This window comes from Stegostoma tigrinum, chromosome 31 (genome assembly GCF_030684315.1).
Source record: "Stegostoma tigrinum isolate sSteTig4 chromosome 31, sSteTig4.hap1, whole genome shotgun sequence".
NCBI lineage: Eukaryota > Metazoa > Chordata > Chondrichthyes > Orectolobiformes > Stegostomatidae > Stegostoma > Stegostoma tigrinum.
Genome location: NC_081384.1, coordinates 32,563,146 through 32,580,487, shown reverse-complemented (window position 1 = coordinate 32,580,487; position 17,342 = coordinate 32,563,146). Strand labels below are relative to the sequence as shown.

Sequence of the window (17,342 nt, the reverse complement as noted above, 5' to 3'; positions counted from 1 at the left end):
TGACCTGTCCGTCTTCCCTGGACTGACCTATCCCCTCCCCACCTATACTCTCCTCTCCACCTATCTTCTTTACTCTCCATCTTCGGTCCGCCTCCCCCTCTCTCCCTATTTATTCCAGAACCCTCACCCCATCCCCCTCTCTGATGAAGGGTCTAGGCCCAAAACGTCAGCTTTTGTGCTCCTGAGATGCTGCTTGGCCTGCTGTGTTCATCCAGCCTCACATTTTATTATCTTGGATTCTCCAGCATCTGCAGTTCCCATTATCACATCCATAGCACTATCTAGATTGAGAATAAGAGTAAGGCACAGGGGAATTTGGAAAGTTTTTTCTTTGACCAGGCTGCTGTTGTCACTCTTCAGCAGCTACTCAGTAGTACGGTGTATCACTGCTGATGTTAGTAATCGTTGGGCGACGTAAGGAAGCAGACTCGCATTGGCACCTTTGGATCTTTGCCAAACCATTTAGGCTGGGCCTGACCTGGACTTGCTGAGGCAGGACCAATCCTTTCAATTTTAAGGGTTAAGCACTTCCAAATAAAACAAGTAAACTGCTCAAAGTAGAACCTGGCCAGGAGACAAACTGTTGGAAAACCACAGAATCCACTTTAAAAATGGGTGAACGGCCTCCTATTTGAACTCCTGGATTGGATTGAAGCCTGAACGAAGCGGTCTGTGGGCCCACCATGGGGATACAGCATATATTTCTCGTTTGGAATTTCCTGATCTTTTGATCTGGATTTTGTTAATATTCACATGCTCAAATCTACCCCCTAATTAGTACCCAATATGTTGACCAGCTGAGCCACACTAAGATCATTCCTTTTCTATGTCCTTAGCACTAATCCCGTGGCACCACCTGCTGGTTTTGTACAGTATTGCTAGCTTCATTCCTGTTGCCTTCCCTCATTGTCTCTGTCTCTTTCTCAACAGATTGTAATGGCTCAATGAAAGTAATGTTCGGAACACCAGAGTTTGTTGCACCAGAAGTGATCAATTATGACCCAATAGGGTTCACTACAGATACTTGGAGCATTGGAGTTATCTGCTACATCCTGTGAGTGAATCTGATCATGAGGGAAATGACAATTAAGTCAAATTCAAAGTCTTGCTGCCTGTTCTTTTATTGCAATTTTGATTACCTTCGATTTTAATCTCTTTCTGTTGTACATTTAAACGCAATTGAGAACAAAAACAAAAGTAAACTAAAAACAAGGCTTCTGTTTTTGTTCCTGATTTACAACATCTGCAGTTCTTTTGAGTTTTTTAATTCTTATGGTGAAGAATGTTGGAATTGAAGATGAAACTGCTTCTGATTTCAAATAATTGATTTGAACTGTTGAGTGAGTGAAGATCTCTTTGGGCAGACGAGCAATATAGGACATGAAGGAGAGCCTCTTTGAGTTTGGGGCTGAGGCATTGAACTGCTGGAAAATTTCTGTAGCTGTTGCACCCAAAGGGCTCTGGTGTTGGCAGTGGGTAGTGCTCTCGCTGTCACTCAAAATACTGGCTCAGGGTCAAATCCCACTCCAGCACATTGACTTAAACTGGCACTGGTTGGGGTGCTGAGGGGAGTGCTGCATTGTTAGAGATTGTGTTTGAAACACAATGTTAAAATGCCATGCCAACTGCCCTCTAAGGATGTGTAAGATCCACTGGCCCTGCATTTAGAAAAGGGCACCTAGCTGAAGGGAGAGACATTGAGCTTAGATGGTTGGTCTTGAAAAGCACCAACGTCTGAAAGTGCTTTACAGCCAGTTCATTACTTGTTTGGAGTTGTCACTCATTTAAGAAACATTGCTGTTTATGGGAATTTGCTGTCATGTGATAATGAGACCAAGTAATTGGCTTATGTGATGTGTTGGAGGACCAGCTTTCACTTTTTAATATGCTGCAGCTCAGGAATGGGATTTGAACCCAGAGCTTTGTGACCCAGCAGCCGCAGGAGACGTGTGGGTGGCAGTGGGTAGGGGGTTGTCGTTGCAGAGCATGGTGGAGTGATGGTGTCCCTATGTGGCAGCTGCCTTTGTCCTTCCAGGTGGAGGTCTTGGCTTTGGGAAGTGCTGATGGAACAAGTCTTGGCACATTGCTGGGCACCTTTTTGTTGATAATACATATTTGGCAGCCACTGAAAGCTGGTGGTAAAGGGAGAAGTTAATTTGAGGCAGTGAAGGTGGCACTGATCAACAGTCTGCTTCACTTTTTTGCCCTGGATGCTGATGAACTTCTCAAGTGTTGTTTGAGTTAAACTCCTGTCTTTTCCAGGCTACTAAAGCACATTATTCACTAGCTTTTCCTAGAATCCCTACAGTGCAGAAACAGACCCTTAGAGCATGCACCATGATGACCCCATTTCCCCCCCACTCCCCCCCGCCAATCTGGGCATCCCTGAACACTACGGGCAATTTAGCATGGCCAATCCACCTAGCCTGCACATCCCTGGACTGTGGGAACAAACTGGAGCACCCAGAGGAAACCCACACAGACACGGGGGGGAATGTGCGAACTCAACACACAGTTGCTGGAGGGTGGAATGGAACTTGGGTCCCTGTTGCCCATGTGTGATGACCTCTTGCAATCCCCACAATGTGGAAGTGAGCCATCTGACCAGCACATCTTTGGACTGAGAGAAAACCAGAGCACCTGGTGGTACCCCACATAGACATGGGGAGAATCTGCAAATTCCACGGACAATCCTCCTGAGGGTGGAATCAAACCTGGATCCCTGGCACTGAGGCAGCGGTGCTAACTGCTGAGCTGCCATGCTGCCCAACTTGAAAATAGTCTTTTGAAGATTATCCAAAAGCATGGAGTCATGATGGAGTGCTCACTACAGAATTCCCAGCCTTTGACCTGCCTTTTGTAACCACAATATTTGTAAGAATGGTCTGGTTCTGTTTCTGTTTCTGTTTTTACATTAAAAAGTAATTGCCTGTCACAAGTGCTACATTGGGTGTACAGTGCTCTGGAATATCCTAATTTTGAATCTAATTCATGGACCGTTGCAGGTTGAGTGGATTGTCTCCGTTTCAAGGGGACTCTGACACAGAGACCCTGACCAATGTCACCGCTGTTTCTTGGGAGTTTGATGAGGAAGCATTTGCTGAAATCTCTGAAAATGCAAAGAATTTCATCAGCTCTTTGCTACAGAAGAACATGAGGTAAAGAAACTGTTGATCCTTTCTAACTCAACTAAAGTTTTTTCGACTTTTCAAGTCCTATTTCAAGGAAATTACATTTTTTCCTTTTAACTTCTACCTCCTCTCCTTCAAATTCTTTTACTTAATGAATGGCTGTTTGCAGATTAGTCATTGGACATTTTAATTTTGGAAAGCATTGGTAAAATTCTAGTGTAGAGGAGACCACCATTGTGAGCAGCGAATGCGGTGACTAGATTCTGGGAAGTGCAGTTGCAGTGTTGCTTCACCTGGAAGCTATGTTTGGGCCCTTGGATATTGGGGAGGGAGGAGGTAAATGAGCAGGTGTTGTACCTTCGGTTACAGGGGAAGGAGCCGTGGGGGTGAAATTATTTTTAGTTTGTTCTCTTCCTCAAAAAAAAAATGGGCAAACAGCTGGAATGGCTACGTGTAGGTGTTACTTAAGCTCCCTCTTAACATAAGGGAGAGTGATTAAAGGAGATGTCCCCACAGAGTCTGATTTTAGATTTACCAGCTTCCACTGTGAACTGAAATTGCTCCACTGATCTCTAAGCTGATTTGGGATATTCCTAAAGTTGGATCCATGTCTCCTAATTCCAGAATTGAGCCCAAATCAAGTCACTACTTCAAGTTCTGTTCTGGCTTTGAAGAGAGGAGTACTGTATTATGGTGTTTCAAAGAAACACCAAACGGTTTAGACTGCAGTATTTGTGTTTATAGCACTATGTCAAGAGCCTCAGATCCAATTGATGTGTAAATTTTTTATGATTTAATGTTCATCATATGGACATAGGAAATGGGAGCTTGAGCTGCTGTCAGGCCTGCTGTGTCATTGAGCAAGACTGTGGTTTGCCTTTACACTTGACTGCAGCCTCCTAGAGTACCAGCATGTTCCTTGATTTCCCCCAACAATTTCAAAAATCAATTAACTGTGTTGAATATACTCATCGACTCGGGTTCCTGTGGCGAAGTGGTAGCGTACCTACCTCCTGAGCCAGGAGGCCCATGTTCAAGTCCCACCTGCTCCAGCAATGTGTAATAACGTCGCCAAATACATTGACTAGAAAATCTACACATATTGGCTGAGCATCCAGAACTTTCTGGGTAGATGGACAACTTCACAGATTCTCAATCCTCTGTGTAAAGAACTTTCTCTGCAGTCTGTGATTAAATTGTAATTATTGCTGTATTCCGAGACAATGCTCCCACTATGAACTCTCCAGCCTCCCGGTTCTAACCCCCTTAAGAACTTTACGTTTTAAAGAGGGCCTGTTTCAGGAATGTTGGCCTAGTTTGGACAATCGCCTTGCTCCAGAAATCAGTCCTAGTGAACCTTAATTGCACTTAACCCAAAGACAACTTCGTGCTCTCTCTCTCTCTCTCTCTCTCTCTCTTTTTTTGAGGAAGAGAACAAACTAAAAATAATTTCACCCCCACAGCTCCTTCCCCTGTAACCGACAAAGGTGCAATGCCTGCCCATTTACCTCCCCTCTCCCCAGTATCCAAGGGCCCAAACATACCTTCTAGATGAAGCAATACTTCACCCGCACTTCACAGAATCTAGTCTACTGCATCTGCTGCTCACAATGTGGTCTCCTCTACACTAGGGAAATGAAGCATGACTGCTTTGCAGAACATCTACATTCTGCTCGCAAAAAAGACCCTGAGCTACCCCGTTCCCTGACCACCGTCTCTGTCTCAGGCTTGCTGCAGTGTTCCAGCAAAGCCCAACGCATGCTGGAAGCACAACACCTCATTTTCCATTTGGGGACCCTGCATCTCTCCAGACTCTGTATCGAGTTCACTAATGCTAGGGCCTAAACTCCCATGTCCCAGCCCCCTTACTACACACCAGGCCTTGTTACCATATAGTCTGCCATTACACAGCCCCTATTAGCCACTAAGAGTCCCCATTCACAACTATTCACCCTCTCAGCAGATAGTTATCAACTCCTTTGTCTATCCAACTGCTCTCTCTCTCTCTCGCGTGCGCGCTCAGATACTGCCACGCCTGATCTTTTTCAGCAATTTCTGTTTTTTGTTCCTGATTTACAGTATCCGCAGCCACCATCCCAAAATAAGTTTTTTAAAATCTTGCAAATGATATTCGATATGACTGTGTCACATTGAGGAAGTCACCCTCAATCATAAATAAAAACCAAAAGAACTGCGGATGCTGTAAATCAGGAACAAAAACAAAGTTGCTGGAAAAGCTCAGCAGGTCTGGCAGCGTCTGTGAAGGAAAAAACAGTTAACGTTTCAGGTCTAGTGACCCTTCCTCAGAACTTCACAGATGCTGCCAGACCTGCTGAGCTTTTCCAGCAACTTTGTTTTTATTGCCCTCAGCCGTCTTGTCCTGTTTGTAGCCTTTGCCACACTATCGTTTTACAACTCCTCCACTGCAGTCCCTGGCTGCTGGAAATTCAACGGGTTCTGTTTTGAACTCTGGTCCTAGCTGGAAAGTTACCTTCAGTAGCTTCTCCTGTCACACCGCTTCCTCTGGTATCCTTCAAGGATCTCTACTTGTCCCTTTCCTATTTCTCTTCGCCTGCTGCGTCTTGGTGTCATCTCAACTAGCTCTGTTTCCATGTGCATTTTAACACCATCTGGTCCTTTCTAACCTCCTTCACTGCCTTTTTAAGTGATCCGACTGCATTGCTTGCCAAGTCCTGGATGAGCAGAAATGTCTTCCTTGTGCATATTGTGAAAAATCAATTGGATCCTTGCCCCAGATTCATCTAGCCCCCCATGACCTCCATTCTCCTGTCTGCAAAGTGCCCAATGCTGAATCAGGTGGGGTTGCCAACCTTGGTGTCATATTTGACCCTGAGAAAAGCATCCAACCATACATCTCTGCCATCAATAAAGGTGTCTACTCCCGCATGGTGTCCAAATCAACCCTTGTCTTGGCTCATTTGCTACTGAAACTTTTTTGTTTTTTAATGCCATCGCTCCCATTTGGCCCATTCCTGGTTAGTCTCCATAGATTTACCATCGTCTACATCTTGGTTACCATGTCTCAACTCCTATCAAAAATTGCTTCAACTTTCACCCCTGTACACTGACCTGCATTGGCACTCTGCCAAGCAGAGCTTCCATTGTAAAATTCTCCTTTGTTGGTTTTCAAATCCCTCCATGGTCTTTATAGTCTCCTTTGACCACACAGCCTTCTGAGATATTTGCACTTGTCCAGTTCTTGCCTCATGACCAGCCTGATCTTAATCACTCCATGATTGCCTTCGATCGCCTTGGCCACAAGTCCTTAACACTAGAGTTCCCTGGTCACTTTGATCTATTGAAGCTGGCTCTCATAGCCTCTAATTACCTTCCTCAACACCTTCCTATCTGTGTCTGTATCATATTTTGTCTGACCACCTTATGAAGCGCTGCAGAAAATTGTTGCAACTGCCTGCTGCACCTCTACGTTAACTGCATATGATGCATGGGATAACAGTGTGGAGCTGGAGGAACACAGCAGGCTAAGCAGCATCAGAGAAGCAGGAAGACTCCTGAAGAAGGGTCAGCTTTCCTGCTCCTCTGCCTGACCTGCTGTGTTCCTCCAGTTTCGCACTGTTATCTCTGACTCCAGCATTGGCAGTTCTTACTATCTCTGAGTTTGATTGATAGATGGGATAGTAGCCACCTTTTGATACTGACACTGTCATCTCCTCATTATTAAACAAAAAAACTTGTGCTTTTTTTTTAGTTTTCCTACCATTTTGGATAACTTTACCTTTCTACATGTAGCAGCTGGAATATAATGTCCCTGCTCGCTTAACCTGTGCAAGGCCCTCTGTCCTATACATTGTTTACATGCCATCTTCATTCTGTATAGTCAGTGAACTGGGATGGATCACAGTCAGATCCTCATTAATGTTGGCAGTAAATAGCTGAAACCTATTCAGTGCCACATCATTTATGGTTAAAGGTATTTTTTATAGGCTTACTTTGTTTTTGCCTGCATTTAGGAGACGGTTAACCTGTGAGGACTGCCTCAACCATCCGTGGCTACAAAGCACAGAGCAGGGAGTTGCTAAGACGCTGTCAAAAGAGAGAATGAAACGGTTCCTAGCCAAGCAGAAATGGAAGGTAAGGACTGCGCCAGTCAAGTCAAGATTGTTTGGCTTCTCCTCATTGTTTGAAGGCTCACTATATTTCAATGAGGTATTCCCTGGCCTGTCAACTCCACTCACTTGTTGTATAAACCAGAAGTAGAGTCTACAATCATCAATAATAAATGAGAAGAGGTTCAGAAAGAACTTGAATAGTGAGGGCATTGAACTTGCACACCCATGAGGGGGAGGGCATGATGCAGAATAACCTGGGAGGAGGTTGGTTCTGAACGTAAGCGTGACTTATAAAGTTGCTGTCGAGTTGCCTGTTCCTGTGTTGTCATCAAATGCTAAATAGTAATAACGATGGAACAAAATGGAGACCTACGGTCGGAATCTGAAACTTAAGTTCTGGGAAAGCAGTTAGCAGCTGAGTCTTTCTTTGCAAGAGATTTTAATATGACCAATTTAAGTTTTCACTAAACTGATGAAGATAAACTGCAAACTCTGAAGGACTGAAAAGAAAGAAAATACAAGGTTTTAATAAATGTGAGGTGATGCATTTTGGAAGGTCGAATTTGAAAGCTGAGTACAGGATTAAGGATAGGATTCTTGGCAGCGTGGAGGAACAGAGGGATCTTGGTGTGCAGATACATAGATCCCTTAAAATGGCCACCCAAGTGGACAGGGTTGTTAAGAAAGCATATGGTGTTTTGGCTTTCATTAACAGGGGGATTGAGTTTAAGAGTCGTGAGATCTTGTTGCAGCTCTATAAAACTTTGGTTAGACCGCACTTGGAATACTGCGTCCAGTTCTGGGCGCCCTATTATAGGAAAGATGTGGATGCTTTGGAGAGGGTTCAGAGGAGGTTTACCAGGATGCTGCCTGGACTGGAGGGCTTATCTTATGAAGAGAGGTTGACTGAGCTCGGTCTCTTTTCATTGGAGAAAAGGAGGAGGAGAGGGGACCTAATTGAGGTATACAAGATAATGAGAGGCATAGATAGAGTTGATAGCCAGAGACTATTTCCCAGGGCAGAAATGGCTAGCACGAGGGGTCATAGTTTTAAGCTGGTTGGTGGAAAGTATAGAGGGGATGTCAGAGGCATGTTCTTTACGCAGAGAGTTGTGAGAGCATGGAATGCGTTGCCAGCAGCAGTTGTGGAAGCAAGGTCATTGGGGTCATTTAAGAGACTGCTGGACATGTATATGGTCACAGAAATTTGAGGGTCATACATGAGGATCAATGGTCGGCACAACATTGTGGGCTGAAGGGCCTGTTCTGTGCTGTATTGTTCTATGTTCTAATAAAAAACCTGAAGTAAGGAGGTAGGTTAGGGATTTTATTCATGTGGTAGCATACACATATAATGAACAGGTTATGTGGGTACTCTGTGTGATTGCTTCTGGTTCGAGACACACATTCCAAGGGAAACATTTCAACTTCTACCTGTCAAGCCTCTGAAGTGTCTTCTCCCTTTTTTCTAAACTTGACTGAGTACAAGACCGACCCACTCTCTCAACATTAGACAAACCCTCCATAACCTGGAAATGACCTAGTGACCTTTTTCCGCTCTGTCTCCAACAGGAGTATTTCTTACATAAGGTAACCAAAAGTGTTCTCAGAATTCTAGGTTGTAGTTTTATTTTGCCTTGTATAGTCTTTAGCAAAGACTTTGTATTTAATTGTGCTCCTTTTCTGTTGAAATAAAGGCTGTCAGCCCATTTGCCTTCCTCATTACCCGCTGAACTTCAGTAATTTCTCGACATTCATGCATGAGGCTCTCCAAATGCCTCTGTGCTGCAGCTTTCTGCGGTCTTTTCCTATTTAACTAATATTCATCTCTTCTAATCTTCCTGCCAACGTATATAACTTCACACTTTCTCACAATATGTTCTATCTGCCAAGTTTTTTGCCCATTCACTTAACCTGCCTTTTATATCTCTGTAGGCTCTGTTACCCTCCCCTTCCCACCTATTTTTGTGTCATCTGCAAACTTGGTGGTAGTCCATTCATCCAAATCATGAAATCTATTGTAAATAACTGTGGTTGCAGTACTGATGTGGCACTGTTACTTACAGGTTGCCATCCTGAAAGTATCCCCTTCCTCCCAATTTTCCATCTTCCATTTAATTAGTCAATCCTGTATCCATGCTAATGCACTAGTTCCATCATCATGGACTCTCTTACCTTGAGTAGCTTGACATGTGGTACCTTTCATCAGTTGCTGAACAAACAGACCTTGGAGTGAAGGTTCATAGTTCCTTGAAAGTGGAATCACAGGTAGACAGGATAGTGATGAAGGCATTTGGTACGCTTGCCTTTATTGGTTGTGCATTGAGTATAGGAGTTTGGATGTCATGTTGCAGCTGTACAGGACACTGGTTAAGTCACTTCTAGAATTCTGTGTGCAATTCTGGTCTCCCTGTTGTAGGAAGGATGTTGTGAGACTTGAAAAGGGTTCAGAAAAGATTTATAAGAATGTTGCCGTGGCTGGAGGGTTTGAGTTATAGGGAGAGGCTGAATAAGCTACAGCTGTTTTCCCTGTAGTGCTGGAGGCTGAGGGGTGACCCTGTGGAAGTTTTATAAAATCATGAGGGGTATGGATAAGGTAAATAAACAAGGTGGTTTTCTAACAGGACGGAGGGAAGGAGGAGAGAGTACAAAACTAGATGGTATTGCTTTACAGTGAGAGGGGAAAGATTTAAAAGGAATCTATGGGGCAGCTTTTTCATGCAGAAGGTGGTGCACATGTGAAATGAGCTGCAATAGGGTGTGGTAGAAGCAGGTACAATTGCAACATTTTAAAAAGTATCTGGTTGGGTAGATGAATAGGAAGGGTTTAGAGGGATAAAATCCAAATGCTAGCAAATGGGACTAGATTAATTTAGGATAGGTTGGCATGGATGAGTTCGACCAAAGGATCTATTTCTGTATATCTCTGACTCCAAGAACGCTTTTTGCCATACTAAATATATGATATCTACTTGGTTCTATTTAATCGACCCTACTTATGTACTGTTTGAATTAAAATTTGATCACACAATTAATCACTCTATGCTGGGTATTGATCAAAATGCATAGAAAAGCTTTCTACCCAGGCAGGACAGTTGATAATTAAACATGACGACAGGTTTAAGATATTTAGCAAAAGTGCAAGAGGAGGAGAAAAATGTGTTTTCTTGGCTAAGAACAGGAAGGCACTGCCAAAAAGACAATGGAGTGGATTTAATGGTAAATTTCAAAGATATTGAATGACCATTAAAAAGGACAAAAATTGGAGGGTTTGGACAAAGTAGGGCAGTGAGAGCAACTGGGTCGTTCTATCAAGCTCACACAAGCACAAAAAGGCAAGTGCTCACTTGCTGTACTGAGATTTTCTGGTTCTGTTTTATTTCAAATTGGATCTGCTTGTGCTCCTGTAGTGATTTTTTAAAAAACTTTCTTGTAGAGAAAGTGTCTAAAATTATTTTGTTTTAAATTTTAGAAAGCTGGGAAGGCACTTCTTGCCCTCAAGAGACTAGCCTTGCCATTGAACAAACCAGACAATGCAGAATCTGCACCCACTTCTCAAGACAAAAATGGTAAGCCATTGAGCTCCTCTTCTCGGAAAGAGCAGTTACTTTTTCCTACACAACCATAGTTCCACTGAAGATCAGCAGATCCATCTGGATGGCACTCGGTATCAGGAGAGAGTACATTCCAAATCCTAGTCTTTGGTGTAAAGATAACAAAGTGTGGAGCGGAATGAACACAGCAGGCCAAGTAGCATCTTAGGAGCACAAAAGCTGACGTTTCGGGCCGAGACCCTTCATCAGAAAAAGCTTTTTCTGATGAAGGGTCTAGGTCCAAAACGTCAGCTTTTGTGCTCCTAAGATGCTGCTTGGCCTGCTGTGTTCATCCAGCCCCACACTTTGTTATCTCGGATTCTCCAGCATCTGCAGTTCCCATTATCTTTGGTGTAAAGGTGTTTTCTTTCCCCCTCTCATTTCCCCTAATGGTTCTTCTGGCAATCAACACAAATTAAGTTTAACCTGGGCCATCTTTCTTTTTTGTTTGTTTTCTTTTGCACTTCAGCCCCTGTAAAGTGTTTGTTTATTCTATATAAACACTTAATTTTTTTTACACATCTCCATCATATCTCCTCACTACCTTGGCTGTAAGGGGAAACAACGTCAGTGGCTGAGTAATTGTTCAGCCTTGGAGCTGGTCTCCTAATTTCTAAACTCTTCTATAAAGCCTTCCTATCCTTCTGGTGTCCAGAATTTGAAGCCATGTTTAGTGTTTTATGTTCAGCAAAAAATAACTTTCTTCTGTACTTTATGCCACCATTTATAAAGATGATTTTAAAAAAGTCAGGCTTCAGTACGATATACATTACAACCAGTGCCTGAGGACAAAGGTCTGAGATAACACTGTGTGGAGCTGGAGGAACACAGGCCAGGAGCATCAGAGGAGCAGGAAAGCTGACATTTAGGGTCGGGACCCTTCAGAAATGGGGAGGGGGAAGGGAAAGCAACTAAAAGTAGAGAGGGGTGGGGCTGGAAAAGGTATGTGGGATGGTGCAAGGTGATTGGTGGGGATGGGTCAGTGAAATAGGATAGGTGGGAGAGAAGTTGGACAGGTTGTTAGGTCAAGGAGATGGGGTGAGAGGGTTGGTCATGGAATGAGGTCGGTTGGGAGGAGCGGCAGGGAGGTTTTAAAACTGGTAAATTCCATGCTTAGGCTGACACTGTTTTGTCATTCAATTACTCATTTGGTCATTCAGATAATACAAACCATTACACTTGTATGAATATGGCCTTGTATATAATTTTTTTGAGGTACTCCTGAGATTTGTTCCTTCCCCCAACGTGACACGTGGGTCTGGCTCCTGGACACTTCCTGTGGGCCTCAATCCCAGCGAGTTTCATTCAACACAGCCTGACGGCCTGTTCCTATCACCTCTCTTCCAGCTGTTTTTCACTTGCGCTCTCTCTCTCTCTCTCTCTCTCTCTCTCTCTCTCTCTCTCTCAAGAACTCTGTTTTCCAATGCAACTCCATCAGTCTGTCTACCTCTCCTGTACAGGGATGACCTTGCTGGCATTGAGGGAGTATGCACACCACAAGGACTGCAGTGGTACAATAAGGCAGCTCACCAACATCACCTCCCCAGGGCAATGAGGATGGGAAAGCAGCAAACGGTGTTTGTATATCATGAACAGAATGTGAGTGGGGGTGGAAAATCAACTTTAAAGGGATAGACTGGAGTTCTTGGCTGTTGTTGTTGATATCCACTGTACAATCATGTTCTTTATTGTTCTCCTTTCCCAGTATTGAGCCCAACTCACCAACAGGAGGTGCTCTCCTCCCTGGATGAGCAAATTCAGAGGAAACCATTTTTCAGTAAAGGTTTGACGGACTTGGAGGAACTGGAAGGCAGTGCATCCTGTCTGCAGTGTCACATTGAAGGTGAGCAACATTGGGAGTGTTGGTCAACAATAATTAGAGACCAAGCCATTAGCTTGACCTTGCTCATTAGTGAGGAGGTTAAGCATCATTTCAATACTTTGCACAGGTAGCTTGGTGATTTTAAAGGGGAAATATACTTGCTTTGAAGTTTGCTATCATTCCTGTTGCTCCAAGTTCCCAGCCCATGATAATAACAGATGAGCACCAAGAAATTCTCTGAAATGATCACGTTTATTCCCCACAACCTACATCAAATACTAAACTCCAACTGTTGTTTGTGGGGCATTAATCACCTCACTTCGAGAGAAATTCGTTGCGAAGCATTTTCAAATGGTTCTGAAACAAAGTGCTATGCAAAAGCAAATGACTGTCATCTTGGGCTGCAACATGCAATTGTAGAATCATAGAATTTTACAGTACAGAAGGAGGCCATTCAATCCATCATTTCTGTACCAGCTTCTGAAAGAGCTACCTAGCTAGTCCCATTCTCTAGCTCTGTCTCCTTTTGCCCTCTTAAATTCATCACTTTCAAATATATATCCAACTCTCTCCTTCAACCTCCCATGGAATCTGCCTCCACCACTCTCCCAGGCAGCACATTCCAAATCCTAACAACTGAGTAAAAGTTTCTTCTCATCTCACTCCTAACTCTCTCTTGCTGACAATCTTGAAATTGTAACCCCTTAATTACTGAATAATATAACATACATAACACGATAACACTTACACCAGAAATGTATCATTCCATTCAATACTCTGCTCTAGCTTTACAAATGATGAGTGACGGGGAGCAGAGCCATTTATATACAGAGTGCTTAACTGGCATACTTCAATGATCTCTGAAACTAAAGCACTATCCTTTTACACTTGACCTGGGAAAAATAGATTCCTTTTTGAATTCTGTTGTCAACCTGTATTTTTTTTTTGTTCCACTGACACAGGTTACCCTGACCCTGAAGTGATTTGGTATAAAAATGAGGATCCAATCACAGAGTCTTCACACTTCCAGATCGACTACCAAGAGGATGGGAGCTGCTCACTAATAATTATGAATGTCACTCAGGTGGACTCAGGGTATTATACATGCAAGGCGATGAATGCACTGGGGGAGGAGACCTCTTCAGCCACACTGACTGTTTACTCACTAGATGTGACCCAATGCAGTTGAGTGTTGATCCAGTCTGTTTGCTCCCTGGACCCTAACCTCCAATATTGTGATGGAAATAGAGACGTCAAGCAAATTTGTTGATGAATCTTGCTCTGTGAGTGGAGATGAGTGCTCAAATTCTATTAGTTGGAATTTCTGATCAAGGAGAGAGTTCTGAATATTTTTGGGAAGACACTGAAATGCTGAAAATCCTGCACGTTCACACTGCATAATTATGCAAGTAGTCAAGGTATTGAGGTTTATACTCCTCATGGTTTGGTCCCTCAGTCCGTCCTCTTCAGTTACTAGTCACTGCAATGAAGACTAATTACTAAGGTGTCTCTAATCTGGAGCGTAGAGCCCATTTATAGTCAAGGTATAGAGACAATAAACCATTATACTTGCCTTTCTCCTTTTAGGGCCAATTGATCAACAAGAGGCGTGTTGCATTTGATTTGCAGAATGAAAAGCAGTTTGATTTAAATGTTTGCAGTTACACTTCTAGTAGTTTCACAGAAAAGTTGTAGGTGTTGCTGCATAAGACAGTATAACAGAAACAATGCGTTAGTGATCTAACTGTATGTGTTTGAGGATTGCTAAGCACAGCAATCTCTCATTTGAAAATGTGAGGATTAGCATTTCCAACTGAATTTTTTAACTTTTTTATTTGTGAAAATTTAATGTGATTCTGAGTGGATTGAACCATGATTAAGCCCCAGTGAACATTGTTTTTAAAATAATTCAAGGTGAGCTGAGAAGCTTGGAGCCAGATCCCAGAGAAATGAAACAGTGCCCACAGGTAGTTTGTTGGTGGTTATCTTTAGTGGGTGTTCTGTGCCCCAACTCTGGACAACACATTGCAAGGGAATATTTCAGCCTCGGGAAGAAACAGATAAATTTACTGGGAAATCTTACTTGATAGTTTTTTTGCAAATAATTCTTGTTTTGCCACAAGGAAGTGCCTAAACATTCAGCCCACATTGATTATCTTCATCTCCGTTTAGCCAGTACCAAATGCTGTGAGCTTGATTCTGATTGTTGCACCACCCCAGAGAATTATCTGTTGTGAACAACTTTAACTTGGGCTTGAAATCCGTTCACATCAACACCAACACATGCTGAAGTATTGACAAGTAGACTGGAGCATACTTTGGGGTAAAGATTGTCAATAAGCAACTGAAGATAAGCGGTTATTCTTCGTGTTCTTTTTCTTTCAAAGAAACCTGTTTATGTCGTTGCAGATCTATCCTTTCCTTGATAGCTGCATATCGCAATCTCTCTGGATCTTCGGTACTATCCATACAATGCCAACATTCTCTGGTCTCATACTCACTCTCTCTCTTTAATTTCACATCTGTTAGTTTGTGTTCCTGCAAACCTGTTCATGTGATCTTCCTTGCAAACATATCCCCCCCAAAAAAAATTTGCAATTCATCTGTTATCTTTTTCTCTTTTGAAATAAGACACCTTAGTGATAAAAGCTATGCTTTTAATGTAACTAAATCACTTATTAAGTCTCGTGTCAATAAAATTCTTGCTTTTAGGTCACTTATGTGAATATGAAGTGGTGTTTCACAGTGAAGGGTTTCTGCACTTGTTAATTAGAAATCCTGTTTCTAATACGTAAAGACGCCTCGTATAAACATTTCAGAAAATGTAAATATGATAGCACTTAATATCCACTAATTGTCGAGTCAACATTGTATGACTGCCCTCATTAATATCTGAGCATTATAAAATGGATTTTGTCAAATTTTAGACATTGAAACTTGTATTAAACTCCTGACGTTTTTAAATTTTATTGCATCAGACAAATAATGACCTTTAACTGTACTACCCTTTGCTCTCCAGTTAGGAAAGCTGCTTACTTTCTAATCCAGTGTGAATCTTCATTATCCAATGGACATTCTGTTGAATATAAAATGTGTTACTTTAAACATTTTAACAGACCTATAAAGTATTAAATCTTGTGCAGGACATAACACATTTTGCCCACATACTTAACTTGCTTGGAGCTGTTTTTTTGCTTAAAATTTTGTACCAACATTTTAAAATTGCAAGGTGAATATTTGCTATTTTGTTTCATGTCAACTGCAGGGTCCAGGCATAAGGTCACTCTGGAACAACTTTGTTACTTTCCATGAGACAGATTCATTCACTAAATGACTGTGGGCAACATCACATTTTACTCCATATTCATCACAAAAGTGATGTTTTGGAACAAGGTTGAGGTCAATGGACTTTCTTCACCTTTTTGGCTGGTATGCCTAAAGTTAACTGATAACCACAATCTCCCTAAAATGAGGAATGTTGATATAATTGGTACAAAGATAAATTTAATCAAATGGGACTTTGAAGCTGCAGGGTATTGTTGCAATGTAATGATTTCACTGTCAAGGATTACCTGGCAGGAATTTGGGTTGCAAGCTCTCTGAACCACTGTTTAAACCTCGACACATTATACAAAATGAGCTTCACTACCTCCTTGAGTGCATGGAGGAAAATGTCACAAATGTCTTCTGATTGAAGCTATCTGTTGCCACTTCGAATTTGAGAAACATTTGTAAGAGGCTGGGGTTGGTATCCCCTTTTGAGGGATCTGAAGGATTAATGAAAGCTCGTGGGAATATACTTTGGGGATGAACCCTGTGAAGTATAGTTGGTTTATATGTAAGATGTCCAACATTTTTAAGATGCTTGAGATAATCGATTATTCAATTCAGTGGATTACATGTAAACATTTAACTGTATTCCTCAATTAAATATTCAGCCTTTTTAAAAATGTGTGCAATTCTTGATTTAGAATGAATTATATTCCTGGGTTCCATGTTAAGATTGCTGTCACCTAATTCACTGATCGAGTCATTAAGCAGAGAATTAATGAGCTTGGATTATCATTGATTCATTCGCCTCACTGGGACTTCAGTTGATGATAATTGTGTAAAATATCAAACTGTTGTTCAAATTTGACTGCTATTATTTTCAGAAAAGCATAAGGTAACATAACTGAAAACAGTCTCCGTAATTACAGCTTGGGCTAATCAGTATGATATTCCAATTGAAGTCAGCGCTGTGATCAAAACAGGTCAATGGCTGAGGTATGTCAGATAGTGTTTTTTTTTCAAAATAGTTCAGTTTGTATTGCACAGCTATTGGGGGGCCTCAGTAATCCCTGACCTGTTAACTCACTTAGTTAACAGTGTTTGGTACTCCGAATCCACAACACTTTGGACTGAGGTGGTGTCTCCTGATAATGAAGATCAGAACAGTGTCACTGAACTCCCATCTCATCATTGATTTAAAGGCTGCCAGCCCTGAATTACTGATGTCTGCCTACTTTCGCTGAAACTTCCTTTCAGGAGTTGTGGGCATCCTGGATAAGGCCTGTATTTATGGCTCATCCAGATTTGCCAATGAACTGAGGGGCTTGTTTGGCTATTTCAGAGGCAGTCACAAGTCAATCTGGAATCACATGTAGATCAAACTGGGTCAGGATGGGAGATTCCTTTCCTTTTTATTTAAGCACATCTGTGAATC

The 17,342-nt window shown here is 42.3% G+C and overlaps 1 protein-coding gene across 5 annotated transcripts in view; it reads left to right on the top strand.

Annotated features, from left to right (window-relative positions):
- The window catches only part of LOC125466446 (myosin light chain kinase, smooth muscle-like), a 94,596-nt gene extending 78,026 nt beyond the window's left edge, over positions 1–16,570 (top strand). For all 5 annotated transcript variants that reach the window (XM_048560965.2, XM_048560964.2, XM_048560963.2 and 2 more), the window contains 6 exons: positions 931–1,054; positions 3,006–3,158; positions 7,124–7,244; positions 10,695–10,791; positions 12,521–12,658; positions 13,600–16,570. In XM_048560965.2, coding sequence (XP_048416922.2) covers positions 931–1,054; positions 3,006–3,158; positions 7,124–7,244; positions 10,695–10,791; positions 12,521–12,658; positions 13,600–13,826 — 860 coding nt within the window. In that variant the 3' untranslated portion in view covers positions 13,827–16,570. The remainder of the gene's footprint in view (positions 1–930; positions 1,055–3,005; positions 3,159–7,123; positions 7,245–10,694; positions 10,792–12,520; positions 12,659–13,599) is intronic.
- Positions 16,571–17,342: the final 772 nt, after the last annotated feature.